Source organism: Nuphar pumila, chromosome 9 (genome assembly GCF_984573655.1).
Source record: "Nuphar pumila chromosome 9, dmNupPumi1.hap1.1, whole genome shotgun sequence".
In the NCBI taxonomy this organism is placed as follows: Eukaryota; Viridiplantae; Streptophyta; class Magnoliopsida; order Nymphaeales; family Nymphaeaceae; genus Nuphar; species Nuphar pumila.
In genome coordinates, this window is record NC_143257.1 from 1,671,208 (window position 1) to 1,689,133 (window position 17,926).

General features: G+C 39.2%; 2 protein-coding genes across 2 annotated transcripts; both read right to left on the reverse strand.

Annotated features, from left to right (window-relative positions):
- Nucleotides 1-2,919: 2,919 nt before the first annotated feature.
- LOC149828171 (L-type lectin-domain containing receptor kinase VIII.1-like) lies at nucleotides 2,920-3,960 on the reverse strand. Its single transcript, XM_090018122.1, has one exon. It carries the CDS (start codon nucleotides 3,958-3,960, stop codon nucleotides 2,920-2,922), a length of 1,041 nt encoding a protein of 346 aa, XP_089874248.1.
- A 6,758-nt stretch (nucleotides 3,961-10,718) lies between these two features.
- Nucleotides 10,719-16,893, reverse strand: LOC149828172 (mitochondrial import inner membrane translocase subunit TIM10-like). Its single transcript, XM_090017429.1, has 6 exons — nucleotides 16,796-16,893; nucleotides 15,592-15,675; nucleotides 11,891-11,943; nucleotides 11,650-11,688; nucleotides 11,428-11,497; nucleotides 10,719-11,001 (listed from the first exon to the last, which is right to left on the reverse strand). The coding sequence occupies exons 2-6, from the start codon at nucleotides 15,631-15,633 to the stop codon at nucleotides 10,951-10,953; spliced, it is 255 nt and encodes an 84-aa protein (XP_089873555.1). The 5' UTR covers nucleotides 15,634-15,675; nucleotides 16,796-16,893; the 3' UTR covers nucleotides 10,719-10,950.
- Nucleotides 16,894-17,926: the final 1,033 nt, after the last annotated feature.

Genomic DNA, 17,926 nt, shown 5'->3' on the forward strand with positions numbered 1-17,926 from the left:
ACCCTCTCTCTCTCTCTCCAGTCTCCACACACACACACACACACACAAATGTAGTAGCTGGGACGGCGTGTGTGTGTGTGTGAATACATGACAGCCTGAAATAGCCAAACTGAAGATCGCTAATCCAAAAGAAACTATGCACACTTTTCAAAACTTGTCCAATGGTAATCATTTACCGATCTCAACTTTATGATCTCGATTCGCTTTACAGTTCACTCACTCAGAAAACAATACAAAATTACAAACATTTCATAAAGTCATAAAACCTATGTGGTTTTTAAAGACATCTTTTCTTTAAGAAAGAGAAAGAAGAAGAAATGTAACAGAAAAGCCAAACTTGCAAACCACTAGAGAAGAGTTTTGCAAGCATTAGTTTCTGTTTCCTTTTTATTGTGAGAGAATGACCAACAATGGCTTCCATTTTAGCATAAAAGCCACAATTCTCTTGGTCTTCTCTCTGACTGCTTTTCGAATTTTTTTTACAATGATTGTGGCAGATTTCAAAAATCAGTGTTGTCAGTATCATATTGTATCGTATGATACGACACAATATATCGTAATATCGGCAAAGGGACCGATACGACTTAGGGCTTATATCATATTTGGTACAATTATCGTACCAATATGGTATGTATCATACGATTCGTGAGTGCATCATATCGTATTGTACAATACACCCCTCATCATATGAGTCGACCTTTTTTTTACTTTTCTGACACTGAAAAGTGGCGAATGGCCACTTATGGGGGGGGGGGGATTTTTTAGTCTCCAAGCATCATTTTGATCCTCTTTTTCATGTTCTCCCTCCCCAAACCCTTTTTCTAAGCCTACCCACCTTATTTTGATATCAAATCCATCCTAAAAATTGAGGCTTTTACAAGATCCAAGACATAGAAGTGTGGTTTGCCTAAAAAATCTCACACATTTCTGTCATACCCAAAGTTTTTTTTTTTTTGCTTCTAACCCTCAAAATCGAACCCTAAAGCCCCTCATCTTTTATCCTAAAACACCACATTTTCATCCTACACACTTGTTTTTTGGCCTCTAAGGCTCTAACTCATAGAACCGAGTCATAGTGGCATGATTTATCCTAAATCCCTCCCCATTTCCATCACACACATTTTTGTGCACTCTAACCCTCAAATCCGCCCTAAAGGGATTGATTCAACGTATTTGGAGCATGGCTGCATTAAGAGAGACCCGGCATGGGGTCATTGTACACCGGTTTACAAAGGACATAGGATGTGGAACCAATGAAACTATTATAAGAGCTCATTCATGGAGGCATTTCTAGGATGAAGCATCATTTAACTGGCACAAGGCTTGATGTGACTACATGCATTTCTATGCATCTTCCAGATGTTGTGAAATGGCAGATGTATGAGCTATTGAAGGAATTGCAAAGGAAGAGGCATAAAAAACAGCAGGAGACGGCAGAAATTGAAGGCTACCATATGTCCCAACCTTGGAAGAGCTGGAAACGCCATCTAAGGTGTATTAGAAAGCAACAGACTGCATGACCGGCCTCACTGAGGAGATGGAGATTTTACGGTAGCAGAAGGGCAAGGGGGTGGAAGTGGGACAGACAACAGTGGTATTGGATGCACACCATTTGTCGCTTACAACATGAGATTGAAGCAAAGGAAACATTAAGATATATGCTGGTGGATCTACTTCAATGCAACTTGTATTCTAATTAATATCTAAATATTGCAAACAAATACAAAGATAATTGAGAAGACGCTAGAGGGGCAGCTGCGATCCCATCAGTAGTGACAACCTCGATATATTGGATGAGTGGGTAGAAAAAGAGCCTAGTGTCATGGGTGATGATGAGGATTGGAGGCAACAGGAGATTAAGATGGAGGCTCAAGTAGATGATGACAATAATTATGTTGGCCAAAGATGAACGTGGATGAAGGAAGAGAAGAAAACAACTCTGAAGAAGACGAAAATCCATCATTTGAATATCGTTTTTGTTATGATTGATAGATTATGATGCTTCTTTTGTTTTGTTATGTAATATATAACTTTGGTATCAAACATTCATGCTTGTGACTTGTGACTTTTGTTAAATGTTTGTTAGGGGTGTTATCACTATCATATCCAATGTTTTACTAGTGCATCTTTATGTTTAGTTACTCATAATGCATATATTCATGTTCTCTTTTTTTCTATTGCAATCTATAATTTTTTTTTTTATATTTTTGAACATTTTGGAGATTTTTCTCTTTTTTTGTAATTTTCAGATTTTTGTGATTTTTAATTCAAGTTTTTTCCAGTATCTTAAGATACGGTACACTACTCCCCTATCTCAGGCTCATGCGATATGAGTTCCGATACGATAATTACAGCATTGTAAAAAATTGTATTGACTTGAAAAATTTAAATTCAAAATTCTCCTAAACTAGATACAAATCAATACCAGAGTGAAGCAGAATAATCAGAAACCAAGACAATATAAAATGCACACTTGGGCGATCAATATAACGTGGATTTCTATTGCAGAGACTAGAAATTTCAGAAAATGGAGAGAGTTACATAAGATTTCAAACAAAAACTACAAGGAACAGTTTCTAAAATAATACATATCATATAAGACAAGAACTAAGGTTGATCTTCTAGCATAAATGCATGCTTATGCATATGTACATATGTACAACAACATTGCATATTACCAACCATAACTGACTACTGTAAGAATAAAGTGCAGTTCTTTATAGGAAAGCATATAAGACCAGTTCACTGTTGAAAATCTACAATTTCCAAAAGTGACAGATTTCCTCTGTCGTGAAGAACATTCAAGATAGGGATATCATGAAGCACTTTTTCAAATAACAGCAAAATGCGGAAGCAAAAAAGTAGCTATACCACAATTCAGTAATGTACAACACAAAGAGAAGGATCGCTTATGATCCTTTACTTCTTAGCATCGTACACACCCTTATCTCCAACAATTTTGATCTTCTCATACCCGAGATCCATGGGATCGACCACGAATTCTGCCGGAGCTATTGAATTTTTCTTGGCAAAGCGCGACCGAACCAACAGTAGCGCAATCACAGCCATGGCACCAGACCCGGCGCCAGCAACAAGGGCAGCCAGAACTCCCATTAGGTTGCCTTTCCTCGGCTCCTTTGCGGCATCATCGCCGAATTTCGGGAAATCCTGTGGGTTCAGCGGCTCCGAGTGCAATGTGAAGAACGAGTACCGCTTACTGAAGCTCCACGAGTACAGAGTAGCGATCTGAGATGAGTTCGCGCTCGAAGCGCCGATGCCCACAAACATCTCCTCATCCCAAACCCTCGAAAGATCGGCCGAGTACGAAATCACCGGGCTGAAACGCCGAAACTCGCTCGAATTCCCGATCCTAACCTCAACCACTCTCGAACCGGAGTCGTACACAATCCAGCAATTCAACCGAACCCCGTCGTTCACCACCACGCCCACCGTCGGAGCATCACTCACCCGAATCGAAATGAGCCTGCTCGAAGCATCAAACCGAACGACGAAAGCCCTCGATTTTCCGGCCAAGGGCTCATCATCCCGACCGTCCGAGAGCTCGAACGGGAATCCCCGCGGCGCGAAAGCGAAGGCGAGCCGGCCGCCATTGCCGGGCGATATCGAGAATGAGAAGGATGAGAAGAAGGAGATGGGCACCTTGGCTTTCCCTTGGAACATCTCGATGGGGTTCTTGTACAGAACTCGCCCCGAGCTCGGAGACGATCCATTGGTGATTCTGATGGCGGAATCGGCATGAGAGATACGAGCATCACAAAAAAGAGAGATACCCAAATCGCTTCGAGTCTCCTCAAATTTGGGGAAGGAGAAAGACGGTTGGTAGGACAAATTAGGTTTAGGGTTAGCTGCAGCAATGGGGAAGAGAGAAAGGAGAGTGAGGGGGAAGAGGTACCTCAGGAGGAAGAGGAAGAAGGAGAAGAAGAGAGAGAAGGCAGCCATTGCTCTGAGAAAGAGGGAAGGATTAGGGTTAGGGGTTTTCGGGTGGGGTGGGGGGGGAGATGAGTTTGCAGTTTGCACAGTAAAGAAAGTGACAGAGTCCGTACAGAGGAGGAAATGGGTGTTTGTGGTCACACGGAAAACAGGGTTTTCTGCAGAGGCTGAAAAAAACGGATCTTTTTTTTCAGAATTAGTTTACAAGAAGCCACCTACTTATCAAATATATTTAAGAAAGACCACTCAACTTTTGCATTATTACATGCAACTGCTTATTTTTTTTACAACGCATTTCCAAAAACCGAATGAGGTCGTAGTGACAAAAGTTAAAAACGGCAAAATATCAGCAGCCAAAACTCGCGAGAAATTAATTTTTTTTTAGAATCTTGCATTTTCAGTAAATATTAATTTTAACAATGAATTAAAATATAAAAATAATTTTTTATGAGCAAACATAAATATAAAAATAATTTTTTATAAGGAAACATAAATATAAAACATTTAAAATAAAAATCACAGTTTTTTTATGATAAATAGCTGATAAAAACACAAATGTCGTGCATCATGTTTAAATCATGATATTTATGTTTTGACGAAAAGCTCATGAGAAATTAGCATTTTTAACTTTTGGATAATTTCTCATGATATTTTCATAAATCTCGTGAGATTTGTCACAAGGTCAATTACATTTGTTTTTCTTTTTCTTCTTTTTTAATGAAACAGGTTATATTATGTCTTTAGTAGGGATGGCAATGGACGGGGGCGGGGAAGGGGGACAAGGTCTCCACCCCTGTCCCGTCTCAAAATTTTGTCCTTCATCCTTGCTTTCATTCCTGCACGGGTTTTGATTTTAAGCTTCATCCTTGATCCAAACGGGGCGAGGCAGGGCCGGACCCTGTTTCTCCCCGATCTACTGTCATCCCTAAAGGCATTTTAGTTATTTTACTAACAAAGATCGAAGACGGGCCAGCCCTGCCTCGCCCCGTCCAATTTCAACTGTCAAAAAATTGTATTTTTATATTAAAAATAGGATTCAAAAATAGATTCTTAGTATTTTAATCATGAATACATCCACAGGGTCAGATTTGGTCAAGACAACTCCTCTATGAGTTTTTATTAAAGAGTAATGCACTCCTTACACCCCCCTTTTCGTTAGGTCTCGTTAGGCTCATTAAAAAAATATATAGTTTTATGTATTTTTTCTCACATCTAACACCATAGATGTAATCTATAGGTTTTGTTTAGCGAGAACAGGCTTTTGGGTCGCCGGAATCTGATCTGTATACAGGTTTTTCTGGTGATCCAAAAATCAATGGCTATAAAGGCATCAATTTTTCCTGGGTCATAAAATATATTTGTCATTGAAAAAATATGATCCAAGAGTCAATTCCTACTAAATTGAGTACGGTAAACACATCTAACGGTTCAGATCTATCGTAAAAATACTTAAAACTATAAGGCCTAACGAAAAAAAGGGCTAATATGTTCGGTTCTCTTTATTAAAAGAGGTTTAAAAACCACCAAGCTAGCGATGTTTTCTTGGTGTAAAATTATGTAATAACCCAAATGATAAGCTTTTTTTTCTGTAAATAATTGATTAGTTAAGGGTTTTTTGGTAAATTTTCTGCTACTTTTGGTTGTGTTTGTATGAACATGGGAAATAGAGTTCCTTGTCTCAAAAGTCCCACATGAGAATGCACCGTGCCTCTATAGGGATTACTTTTGAGGCACTTGACTTCCCAAGAAGAATATAGTACTTTTTTTTTATACAGGGGTGTCAACAGGTCGGGTTTGGTTTGGATTCAGGTAAAATCAGACTTGGACCAGATTTTCGGGTATGGCATCGGTTCTAATCGGGTTTACTATTAGAAAAACCATACTTAAATCGGATAAGAACTACGTGAACTAGACGCGTACCATACCTGGTAAAATAATAATGTTTATCCGTTTTACATAAAAAATTATGGGTCTTAATCGGAACTCGGGTCGGGCCCTAGTATGGTATAAAATTTTACAAACTATACCTGGATCCATGTATTAATCAAACCTTTGGATCCAAACCCGAGTTTTAATCAGGTCTTCTTATTTGTCACCATACCCAGACCCTATAGAGCTTGGTCGGAGTAAACCCGACCCATTGGCACCCCTCCTTTTATATCCCTAGTCCAACCTGTCCTGCAGACAGCTTTTGCAACTTGTGTTTGAATGGCTTAGGCTTTTTAGGCATCCACCGGACCACCACCATAATAAAACCACGGCTTCTATCAACTTCTTTGGGAAAATGTTTTTCCTATGCCATGTTTGGGAGTTCTTATTAGAGGCGTTTTTTCAGCTATATCCCATGAAGCAATACCCCAGCTTATCATCAAACGGGGGCTCCGCTTGTTTGGTAAGAGCAACTAGTTATGTCACCTTGTGTTGGGACGTTGCAGATTCAAAACCCAATGGTATAGTTGTATAACTGGTAGGAGTCTGCCTAACCCAGCTTGCCTTTCAAAAAAAAAAATACTCCAGCTTATCACATTTTTTTGGATAAGTGGGTTCATCACAATATAGGTCAACAAGATGCCCCCAATTGAACCAACAGGGGCTCAGGTAGTCTGGCAGGAGCAGTTACTGCACATCACCTTGTGTTAGGATGTTGCAAGTTCGAATCCCAGCGTCACAAAGTAGGGCGGGCAAACTTCGGTGTCGATTTGAAAAAAGAACCGGCCCAACTCGGCTTGGTCTATGGATATTCCTTCCATTTTTAGAGTACAGAATTCAAATAGAATCTCGAATGGATCGGACAGGAACCAAGTCATTGCAACACAACCCAACTGGACAACAAAATGGGTCAGCTTGATCAGTTCTTTCTATGTTTCCAACGTGTCTATGGCTGTCAGGCCAACACCTGAACCCACCTTAAGTTGGCACAAATTGCTGGCTATTAGAGTACGAACCCTAGTCAGACCTGGAACATGGGCCACTCCTTGACGTGGAACTGGATATGGATCTGAAGCAGATCGGACCAAGTTGGATGGCCCTTGGGAGCAAATTAATTAGGTGGATTCAGATTTTACCCAGTCAGTACATGGCAGGTAGTTATGCAAACGGTTCAGATCCAGAACAGCTAAATACATGGGGGATTCGAAACAGCCAAAAATTGTTAAACCTTCATACTGGATCCAACCCATTTGCATACACCCCCCTCAAAGTCACAACACAACCTGGACCAACTGGGTTTAACCTATATATCTAACCTGCTTACTAGGGATGGCAGTGGACCGGGGGAAAGCGGGGCCCCGCCCCGCCTTGCCCCTTTTGGACCGGGGATGAAGGGTATGAAACGGGGATGGAGGCGGGGACGAAGGTTAAAATCCATCCCCGTCCGGGGGTGGAGGCGGGGATGGACGTGCACTTTTCACCGCCCCGCCCCGCACCGCCTCATCCCCGTTTGAACAGGGGATGGAGGACATGAAACGGGGATGAAGGCGGGGATGAAGGTGTGGATGGAGGATAAAATTCATTCCCCGCCGGGGATGGAGGCGGGGGTGGAGGATAAAATCTTGAGGCGGGGCGGGGGTGGAGACCTTGTCCCCCGCCCCGCCCCGCCCCACTGCCATCCCTACTGCTTACACTTTCAGATTGCAATTCGGATCCACTGACACCCAGTCCTAACAATAGGGCTGGCTAACCGAGTTAAAGATCCTGCTGGTCCTGTTTTTCAAGTGTGGAAAAGTGTTCAAATCCCATGAACGTCACCCCTTGCGCAAGCAAGCCGAAGCGTGGTGGGTACGATTCAAAAAGGGCCGATTCACAATCTATTCAATTCATTTTTTAATATTTTTAAGGGGGGTTAAAAATAAGAAAAATCTTACATGCCAATCATAATGTGACACGTGTTAAAACTATTAAAATAATATAAAATATGTATATTTTAGTATTTTTATATTTACTAAAAAATAGCTGATTCAAGGGTGAAGCGTATTAATCTTCTGCCGGGCCTGTATGCACCGATACTGATAACATTGGATAAAAACTATCATTTTAAAATGATAGACTCATGTAGAACAGTTGGAAAATAAGAACAGCAACTGCTCAAAAGTTACTTGGGGTCTTGATTTTTAATGATGAGAAAAACCTTTGTTTGGTGAAGGGATTAAGTTTCAAGGATGGGAATTTTCATTCTCAAACAGGAGGGGAACATGGGCCATAGATTACTAAATTATCACAGTGCCAATCAAAACCATTTCTGCTTAACAACTCACTGGCTAGGAAAATGTTATGTTTTGCAATTTCATAAAGTTAGAAGTAAATAGTGAATTTTGTCTTCCCTGGAGTTGTCCACATTGTGTTTGGTGTCCAGGACAAAGCAAGGAATGACCAAAAACTTAAAAAAAGAGAGCCCCCCTTCTTCATGCACCCACTAGGATATACTGAACATATTAGTTACACCGAGTCCCATTGTCTCTTCTTTCATTTGGGGCCAGTTTTTTCAATAAGGTCTGTGAGAAAATAGCCCATTTTTCCTATGAAAGTGGACATTTCCCACATTACAAGTGATTGTTACATGCCCCCCCTCCCTGCAAGAAAGCAGAGTCACACGAAACACCCTGGCCTGGGGAAAATGTTGTGCGAGATGTGAAATAGGTTGGGACCGTTGCCCCAGTTCTCATGGGACATTCGTTTCAAGCCCCACGAGATAGAGGCCTCTTTCATATGAAAAGGGGTCGTTTTCCCACATTTTGGACGTTTCTTTCATGGTAAAATGGACATTCTTGTATGAAATTGGGCCTTTTCCCACTGCTTCCTTCCTAGGGGAAGGTGTTTTCTAATGTCTTATGAAAGACATGCTTTTCATATTAAGGCAACCGTCCTTGAAACAAGGGACTCCAAGTCTATTAAAGAAATTCAGCTTTACTGGTTGTAAAGCCTGCTTGATAACAACCAAACAAACACCAAAGACCTACAGCTCAGGCTCAGCAAAGGATGAATTCCTGCCGTGAAAGACCCAAGGGGTTTGGCTTAGTGGGATGAAGGCTATACTGTTTGACGGGCAGTCTAGGTTCAAATCTCATGGGCGTCACCCTTGCATAAGTCGAAGCTTGGCGACTCCCTGAAGTAAAGGGGTAAGCCCCCGGTGTTTTACTTTGACAGGACAGCGACCATAAGTAAGTACGACAGACTGAGCCAACACAGCTAGGTCAATGCGCCTGGGACAGTTTGTCCCAGATAAAAAAAAAATGCCTTGGAACTGCCCCCCTTATCCATTTGAAAGGACTCAAATTTATTGGTTAGGCCAACCACAAAAGAGTGGTGCACTGGTGGTCCAATAAAGCAGTGGTTTGATGCACGCCCACATGTACTTGGTCCTACAACCCAAGTCTCAAGGGTACCTTTGGTTGGCATCACGTGAAACCACCTTCTTGGTCCCCTGTTTCCAGGCTTAGATCCTTCCCACTTTTAAGACACGTTTGGCATCACGTGAAACGTGGATGAGGATGTCAATGGATCTAATTTTATCCCATGTCGGACCGAATCCGACTCCATTTAGTAGGACTTTGTAAGCCAAAACCATATCAGATTGTTGCCGAATCTGAAAAATATCCAGATTTGATGAATATCTGAATCCGATGTAAGAAACCGGATGTGGTACGAGCTTTTCACCATCTGAATCTGAATCCAATTTTGAATCTGTTTAGCCAACATCCGATTAGTCGAATCTGGTATCGGCTGCATCCAATCCGAATCCGAACCCTTTACATCCCTAAACCTGTCCAACTTCATAAACGTCCCTCTCTCTCTCTCTCTCATGGTATCCTGATTCGCACTGTCTAGCTGTCATGACAGTGGAAGGAAAGATGTCTGTCAGTGGTAGAAATTATCAAGGACGTTTCTGCTTCACCTTGTATGGGCCAGATTCCCACGGTGAAGGAAACAAAACCCATGTTTTCCCCATCCCACCCCCCCATGGGGAAGCAGTTTCCTGCGGGTGTGTCTTGCATGAAATGCCTTTCCTGTCAGTTTGTCATTCATATTCACGTATGCAGTAACTATACCAAGGCCAAGCTGCAAATAGCAGATCTGAATCTGGATCCAAAACAGATTCCATGAGGTAAGGTTGAATCCAGATCCAAAATACATGTGACAACACTGGACCCAGAAAAAATATAATAAAACAAGCCATTTACGTTGAAAAAAAAAACAGATCGGATTTTGGCCTGGATCCAAACCAGGTCAGATTTATCCCAACATACCGAAATTGGTTACCGCTCCATCAGTTGCTTATGTAAATTCAGGTGGGCGTGCACACACACACCCCACCTGCAGTTAGGGGTGTCAACAGGTCAGGTTTGGTATAGACCCAGGTGAAACCAGACTTTGACCAGATTTTTGGGTATGGTATCGGGTTCAGACCCAGGTCTACTATAAGAGAAACCATACCTAGACCCGATAAGAACTACATACACCAAACCCAAACCATACCCAGTAAAATAATATTTTTTATCATTTTTACATTGAAAAATTGCAGGTCTAAATCGAAACTCTGATCGGGCCTCGGTCAGGTATAAAATTTCACAAACTATTCTCAGGTCCATGTATTAATTGGACCTTCAGGTCCAGACCCGGGTCTTCTTATTTGTCACCATACCCAGACCCTATAGGGTTTGGTCCCTGTAAAACCGACCCGTTGACACCCCTACCTGTACTGGTAGTACAAGGTTGCATGGTATAGCACTGATTTCAAATTATCAGAGGCCTGGTTTAAATCGACAGGTACCTTTCCTGCAATTTATTTCCATCAAACAAATTCAGAATTGTACCATATCTATTCCCCACAATAACAAAAAACTAGACTCTGCAATGACAATCTTGAATTGAACAGTACACCTGCTCTAACAAATAATTTATGCATGAAAAACTTCCAACAGTGTGAACAAGAATGAAATATCCGTAGGACCGTAGCACTTCTGCCGTGATAGCACCATTACTGAATCATCCTTGGACTGAAAGTCATAATGGGGGCCTATTGGAACCAAGCAACTGCCCAATCAAATTGGTCACCTGCGTCCACATGTAAACTGAAGTCAGGTTTATGCAGCTTCAACTTTTCAGTATTAGAACTAAAAAAAACAGAGGCGTGGTGCACTTGCTCAAAGCAAATCCTTGGATAAAGTACACCAGAGAAAGGAACATGAGCCATTTTAGCTCTTTCAAGATCATAAGCTCCATAAAACGACACACAGAAACAGAGGAAACAAGCATAATTCCATTTGCAGAGAACTTCACTGCTGCAAGGATTATCTTCTTTTTATTTGATCAGTAGGTCCTAAGGTTGCTTAGACTGTAAGCATGCATCTCATAAATGAAATAGGAATGAAATATCTTGCTTAAGAGGATAACTATCTCTCTGCCACTCAAACCCTATAACTCTCTCTTCACACAAAACTAAATGACAGCTAAATTTCTAATAAAAGTATAACTTTATACCTGCCAATATTTTGCAACACATCGATCGATGCAACTGTTTTCACCCATATTCAGCTCAGACTCCTTATACCTGAAATACCGAATTGTCATTTAGAAATTCAGTTCAAGTTCTTAAATCCATGAAAGACATCACAGGCCAATGTTAAATTCAATATAATGGACATAACGACTTGTAATGAATAATGAAGTGTAGGAAATTTGTCTGAAGCAATATGAAAATACCTCTGCTCGATACATTTATTAAAACAGGTTTGAGTAAGCCTGCATTCGCCATAGAAGAAAACCGGACAGACAAATTTCAAAGCAATGTCAATTTCAACATGAGAGGAATATCTAATGGCAAGTCAGAACATTATGACAGTACATTAATACTGAATTATCCCTAAGGGATAACAAAGGGTATTATAATCCACAATTCTCAAACAAAATTAAAATGCCAAAAATATGCGCACAGAAAACAGACCTATTGAAGAGATCTACCCTATATTCCATTTCCTTCTCCGCCATCCCCATTATCTGCAAGGATAGAAAGAGCATTACGGAAAATGAAGATAGAACCTAAAAATGACGAGTCAATCAATGTAAATTAGATGAAATATCAAAAGTGACAATGACTATCTGAAGTCTGAACCACGATATCCAACAGCACCAATTAGTTATAACGAAAATAATAATTCGAGAAAAAAATAATGAAATTTGACAACTATATATAGAATTACATACAGTTTAAAAAGATATATCCATCATTAAAGAATTCCACATTCACAATCTACCGATATTAGTTCCTCTTCAGTGAACAAATCCATGTGATAGGGCCCAAGTCCAAATCTTTTTTCTTGGTTCAGACCTGGTCATGTTGCAATGCAGGGAAAAAAACATGTGCTAACACATACTAAAAACATCGATACACATGGTTTAACAATCACTCCTATATAAATAAAAAGAGTTCAAAACATACCACAATAACCAGGTAATCAACAAATTGTATAGAAAAATTAGGCAGTAGTATGCTAATCAACCTGTTCACCAAATACATTAATTTAACATTAACCTTGATAAGACCCCAAAAAAAGAGAACAAATGAGATATAGCATCTATCACAATTGTGCTCGATGGCTTTTCATTGCGTGGAAGTCATAGAGTCAAACTTTTGAGCAATCTCCTCTCTCTCTCCCTATATATATATATATATATATATATATATATATATATATATATATATATATATATATATATATATATATATATATATATATATATATATACAAAGTAGACAACCTGCAAAAAAGTCGATCTCCCATTTTGCTTTGGAGTCATGATAAGATTCATAGCAGAAAATGCATGTTCTGTAGTCACCGTAGAAACAAGAAGAGTTAGAAAAAGACGAATCAATCTATCAATCAAATGAAACACTTGACTTTTCAGTTGTTGTAAAAGCTTGACATAAATCTGACATTCTAGACAGATTCTGAAAACCTGGATTGTGAGGTATGTCAAAATTTTAGTGTAGTAACACAAATTTCAAGTGTGTCAATTCTTGCTCTGCAAAGTCTTGAGAATAAAACTTTTTTGCAAGGAGATATATATCATCAACATTGAATATCTTGTACCCATTTCTTGGATCTAATGTTGAGCTAAGCTAAGACAAAGCAATTCCATGGATTGTTCACTAATTTTGTTATTTAGCCCTACCAACTGAAAATCAATTGCAACAGTGAAAATATCTACTCGATAATGGTGTCTCACTGCGATTTGATCATTTTCACACACAAAAAAAAAGATAAAAAATTGAGCATCCATGTTTAGAATTTTCACATCATGTTGTTTGCAAAATGAGTTCACATCATCAATAAAAGTGTCCCAAACAATTCCTCTTAAATTATGAACAAGCTCTTTTGTGTTGGAAATCAAATTTATAGCATTTAGAATGTCTTTAGATTGATGTTATAAAGATTGACAAAGAAGGTCAGTGATTCCCATAATTTGTTTCATCAAATGCAAGATAAATATGAACTCAAAAGAAGTTATTGCATTATAAGTTGCATCAGCATCACCGCACTGAGAATAAGTAGATCTATTCTTGATGGCTCAACGTTAATATAGGTTCGCCTAACCTCATCCCGTTGAGTAACCGGTATTTCCCATATTGGATGATGTAATTTGCCTTGTACCCATTTATGTTAGGAATCTTATCAAGACAATACTCCGAAGCAAAATGAAAGATGACTTCCTTGCAAACTCTCTCTCTCTTTTTCTCTCTCTCTCTCTCTATATATATATATATACATATATATATATACATATATATATATATACATACATATATATATATATATATATATATATATATATATATATATATATATATATATATATATATATAGAAAAGGAGATTGCTCAAAAGTTTGATTATGATGTAATTAGAGATGACTTGTACATAATGAAAAGCCATTGATCACAATTGCGATAGATGCTATGTCATTTGTTCTCTTTTTTGGGGTCTTATCAAGGTTAATGTTAATTCAATGTATTTGGTGAACAAGTTGATTAGCATACTAATGCCTATAATTTTTTATACAGATCATTGATATATATATCCGGCACCCTACATAAATTTTCTGGTTTTGGCCCTACTGGTATGGGTGACTGGTTTAAGAATCAGCCACAATTTTGATGCAAAATCTTTCCTAAGGTTAATCAGCCTTTCGTTGATACAAACATATTTGGAAAAAAGCCAATTCAAATCTGGCATTCTAGAATAGAATTAAGGAAAACTACCAGAACATCAATCTTGTCACAATTACATAGGAAGGAAGTATTGACAAGAGTTAAGTGTAGAATATGACATACTTGTATCATCATCTTTAAACCATACACAACAATGTTGTTTGTATCGTACCGATACATATCGTATAGATGCAATAGATCGATACGATACGATACACACTCGTATCTCGATATGAGTATGTATTGTATGATACAGTATCATATCGTACGATACGGTGCCTGCGAACTTAAAATTTGGCAAAATTGTACTTTTATGTTTTGGGTTTTAAAGAGATTTTAAAAGCCAAAACCTTCATTCTTATAGAACATACTGGAGAGCTTCCCACACACCCTAGGAGACATGAGACCATTTTGGAGAACAATCTTTGTGTCAGGAAGAGGGTTTTCGTGATTTCGTCAAGAGTGCATTTTCACCATTTTTTTCACCCAAAGAAGTGGGTTAAGATAAAAAAAGTGTATTTTCACTGAAGAAAATGGGGTAAGGTAAAAAATATTTATTATGAGTAAAATTACAAAGCTACTCCCCAAAAAAATTCCGCCTCGGTGAGCACTGCCCCATACAACACCTCGATCCACGAAAAATTAAAGATTTATATCAAGGTAAAAATCAAGCTTCACACTCCTCTAACAAAGATGACATCAGATGATCCAGCATGGCAACGAGGCACTCAAGTAATGAGTGGAAACAGATTGAAAATCGAGTACAACTATGGTCATAATATTTTTGTTTATGTAATATGAAAGTACGAGTCTTGTGGCATGTTCTTAATTGCAAGATATTTAATATTTTGCATCGTTCTTGTGAGATAGTTGATGTTTGATGATGTCATATACAGCTCATAGAGAAAATATATGCTTCATATGTGATTTTATGGTTGCATTTTGTGCATTTTATCATTGTTTATAAACATAACTTTAAGATATTAATCAACATTGTGAAAAAAAAACCCTAAGTTAAAGCTATGAATTATGCAACCTGCGAACCTAATCCTACATTTAACAATAGCACAATTGCCCCTGATGCTTCTTGTCTGTAAGTACTAGATGACCTGAGTATGATAGATCATGGCCAAATGGGGTTTTCAATCACTTCCTTTCGGTCCCATTGGGCTGACAGGACCACATAGTACTTTTGTACCTTAAATGTTGTATAATATGGTTGTACACTGATAACATTTCTCCTCCATTTAAAAAAAAATACCATTGAATTTTTGACAGGATCATGAACAAGTCTAGATGCAATCATCACTCATCAAACTTTTAGGCCAAAATAGCAATAATTCAAATTATGTCTTAAGAATCGGCCACTGACAATAAAGCTTATATAAGAAGGATGATGATCACACAACAGAGTAGCAGCAGCAACAGTATGTATACCTGCTCCTTGTCGAATGCAGTTGGGGGATTATTAGAAGCCATTGAGAATTTCCAACCGTTGAAGCTATGAAATAGAATGATAGGCTGCATGGAAAATAAATAGATAATTTTAAAAAATAAATCCAACATATAGCTTTTGAATCTGTGCAGAAAATGTGAAAGTACTGATGGAAAAAAATCTCAACTTAAATTAATAAAAGAAAAGTCATACTCTTGTTCAAATATTTATTCGCAAAAGATTAGGATGAGACAATCTCCATGGAAGTACCACTATAATACCAAAGAGGCTCATGATATAAAGCATAAATTGGAAAAGAGGGGTGAAAAAGAAGAGAATAAGCGGAAATAAATTATATGTTGAGAAAGGTACAATACAAAATTAACAAAGTCTGCAGTCTGAACTAACAGAAAGGCAAATCGGCTAAATTCCAAAAGAAAGGAAACATCAACAGGGAAGCAAACAATCTGTAACAAATAATAAGCAGAAACAAAGAGAATGCAGGCTGTATTTTTATCTTAAGATGTATTTGCATTCACCCATCCTCGATTATATCAACACCCATTTAATTTGCCAACGTACAAAGATATTTGTTTGTGTTGTAATCAACCAATAAACTTGTTACTCAGAAGAACTCAATAGAACTCAGCATAGTTCTTTCCTACTTGATTCTTGTTTCCATAGCCTCACAATAGTTGAGATCTCATACAAAAATGTAAATGCAGCAAACAGCTTCACAGTTCCACCAGAACTCATACCCAATAAAAAAACCCAGTTTCTACATTTGACCAAATCGCCACAAATTTTCTACTTGTTATTATCGACCGTCTACAAAAGCGCTCATAACACTACCAAAACGACCAGCCCATCCCTTGACGTACACAAAAAACCGTGAAACTCACGGGACCCAACATTCTTGAAGGCATTTTCCCGAACACTTGGTGGGCACGTCTGAAGAAGTTGCAAAGCTGCAGCCCGTAGCAACTAAGGCGATTGTTTTCAGACTATAGATGCATCAATTCCTCGAGATATCAACGGGGTCTAAAGGAACTCATCTATCTCAGAAGAACCCAGGTCAACCAACCTTTTTGCCAAACATTTTCTGCATATTATCGTCATGACTTCCTGGAGACGCGAATGCAGAGAGAGAGAGAGAGAGAGAGAGAGAGAGAGAGAGAGAGAGAGAGAGAGAGAGAGAGAGAGTACCGCTTCAACCAGCGGTCAGCCGCCGAAGAAGGTTTTGGAGGTCCGCCGGAGAGGTTTTAGGAGGGACCCTCGTGCTCTTGAGAATTTGAGACCTCAAAGTTTCGGGTTTCCTCCGTCCCTAAAATCCTAGCCAAGGGTGTAGCTGGGTTGGTTCGGGTCGGGTTTTTGTCAGATCCGTTTTTGAGTTGGATCTCAATAGATTCAAACCCGATCCAATTTGATTCAGGTTCGGGTCCAGATAAAGTATGACCTAAATTATAGACCTGAGTCAGCCTGAGCTTTTCCGAGGAAAAGCATCGACGGGCATGCATTTCCACGGGCCCCACCATAACCAAACAAACTGGGCACTCTTTTTTCTTGCGGAAAATGAGCCCAAAATCCACCAGAATCCCCCACTTTCAGCCGAAAGGGTTCCCGTGGGGTGGCCCGATTTCATTTCTGCGTAAAGAAAGGGCACCCAAACGCCCTCTAAAGGCAGGATTCATTGCTTTGGCAACAATATATAATGAAGCTGAATGACTTTCTAACATGCAAATATGCCCTTAGGGCTCGTTTGTTGCAAAGCTACAGAGGCAAACACACTTTCATGTGAAAATGTCATGCGGCTTGACCACTTGCCCCATTTCATATGAAAGTTCTTCCCCACCTTTCCTGGTGAAGAATGCATGCCATAGGCTCTGTTGAGCCCTCTAAACACAAAGAACCCAGGTAGGGAGTCACTCTCACCTAAGCACCCTTTCATTTCCGAGAACAGATCCAACGATGGGGCCGAGTACATCACAAGGTACACAGTCAAGCAACTGGAAGCAATGCATGGCATCTAATGATTAGACCGAGCAAAGAGGTACTCGGCTGATCACTGAATCTGCTCTCCTCATCTTCTACAGGCAATCGATTAACTGCATGCACCAAATGTTTTGAACTAAAAAATTACAAAGCCATGGTATGCATGAAGAATGCCATGAATGCATTGGCCCACAAAGACTACTCATTTGGTAGGGGCAACTTATAAATGCCACCTTTTTAATAAGTGGTTTTTCTCAGAAAATCTTTGAGTTAAAAAAATTAAAAATATAAAAAGTAATGTACCATCTTTCTTGGAAAAATATAAAGAAATAAATTTGAAAAGTT

Bases quoted from the DNA above. Each gene is read 5' to 3' on its own strand.
- LOC149828171 (XM_090018122.1), bottom strand. From the start codon at position 3,960: ATGGCTGCCTTCTCTCTCTTCTTCTCCTTCTTCCTCTTCCTCCTGAGG.
- LOC149828172 (XM_090017429.1), bottom strand. From the start codon at position 15,633: ATGGCTTCTAATAATCCCCCAACTGCATTCGACAAGGAGCAG. The intron at 11,689-11,890 runs GTCTGTTTTCTG...TGGCGAATGCAG, and splicing joins AGGGTAGATCTCTTCAATAG to GCTTACTCAAACCTGTTTTA. The intron at 11,498-11,649 runs GTATTTTCATAT...TCGGTATTTCAG, and splicing joins AATAAATGTATCGAGCAGAG to GTATAAGGAGTCTGAGCTGA.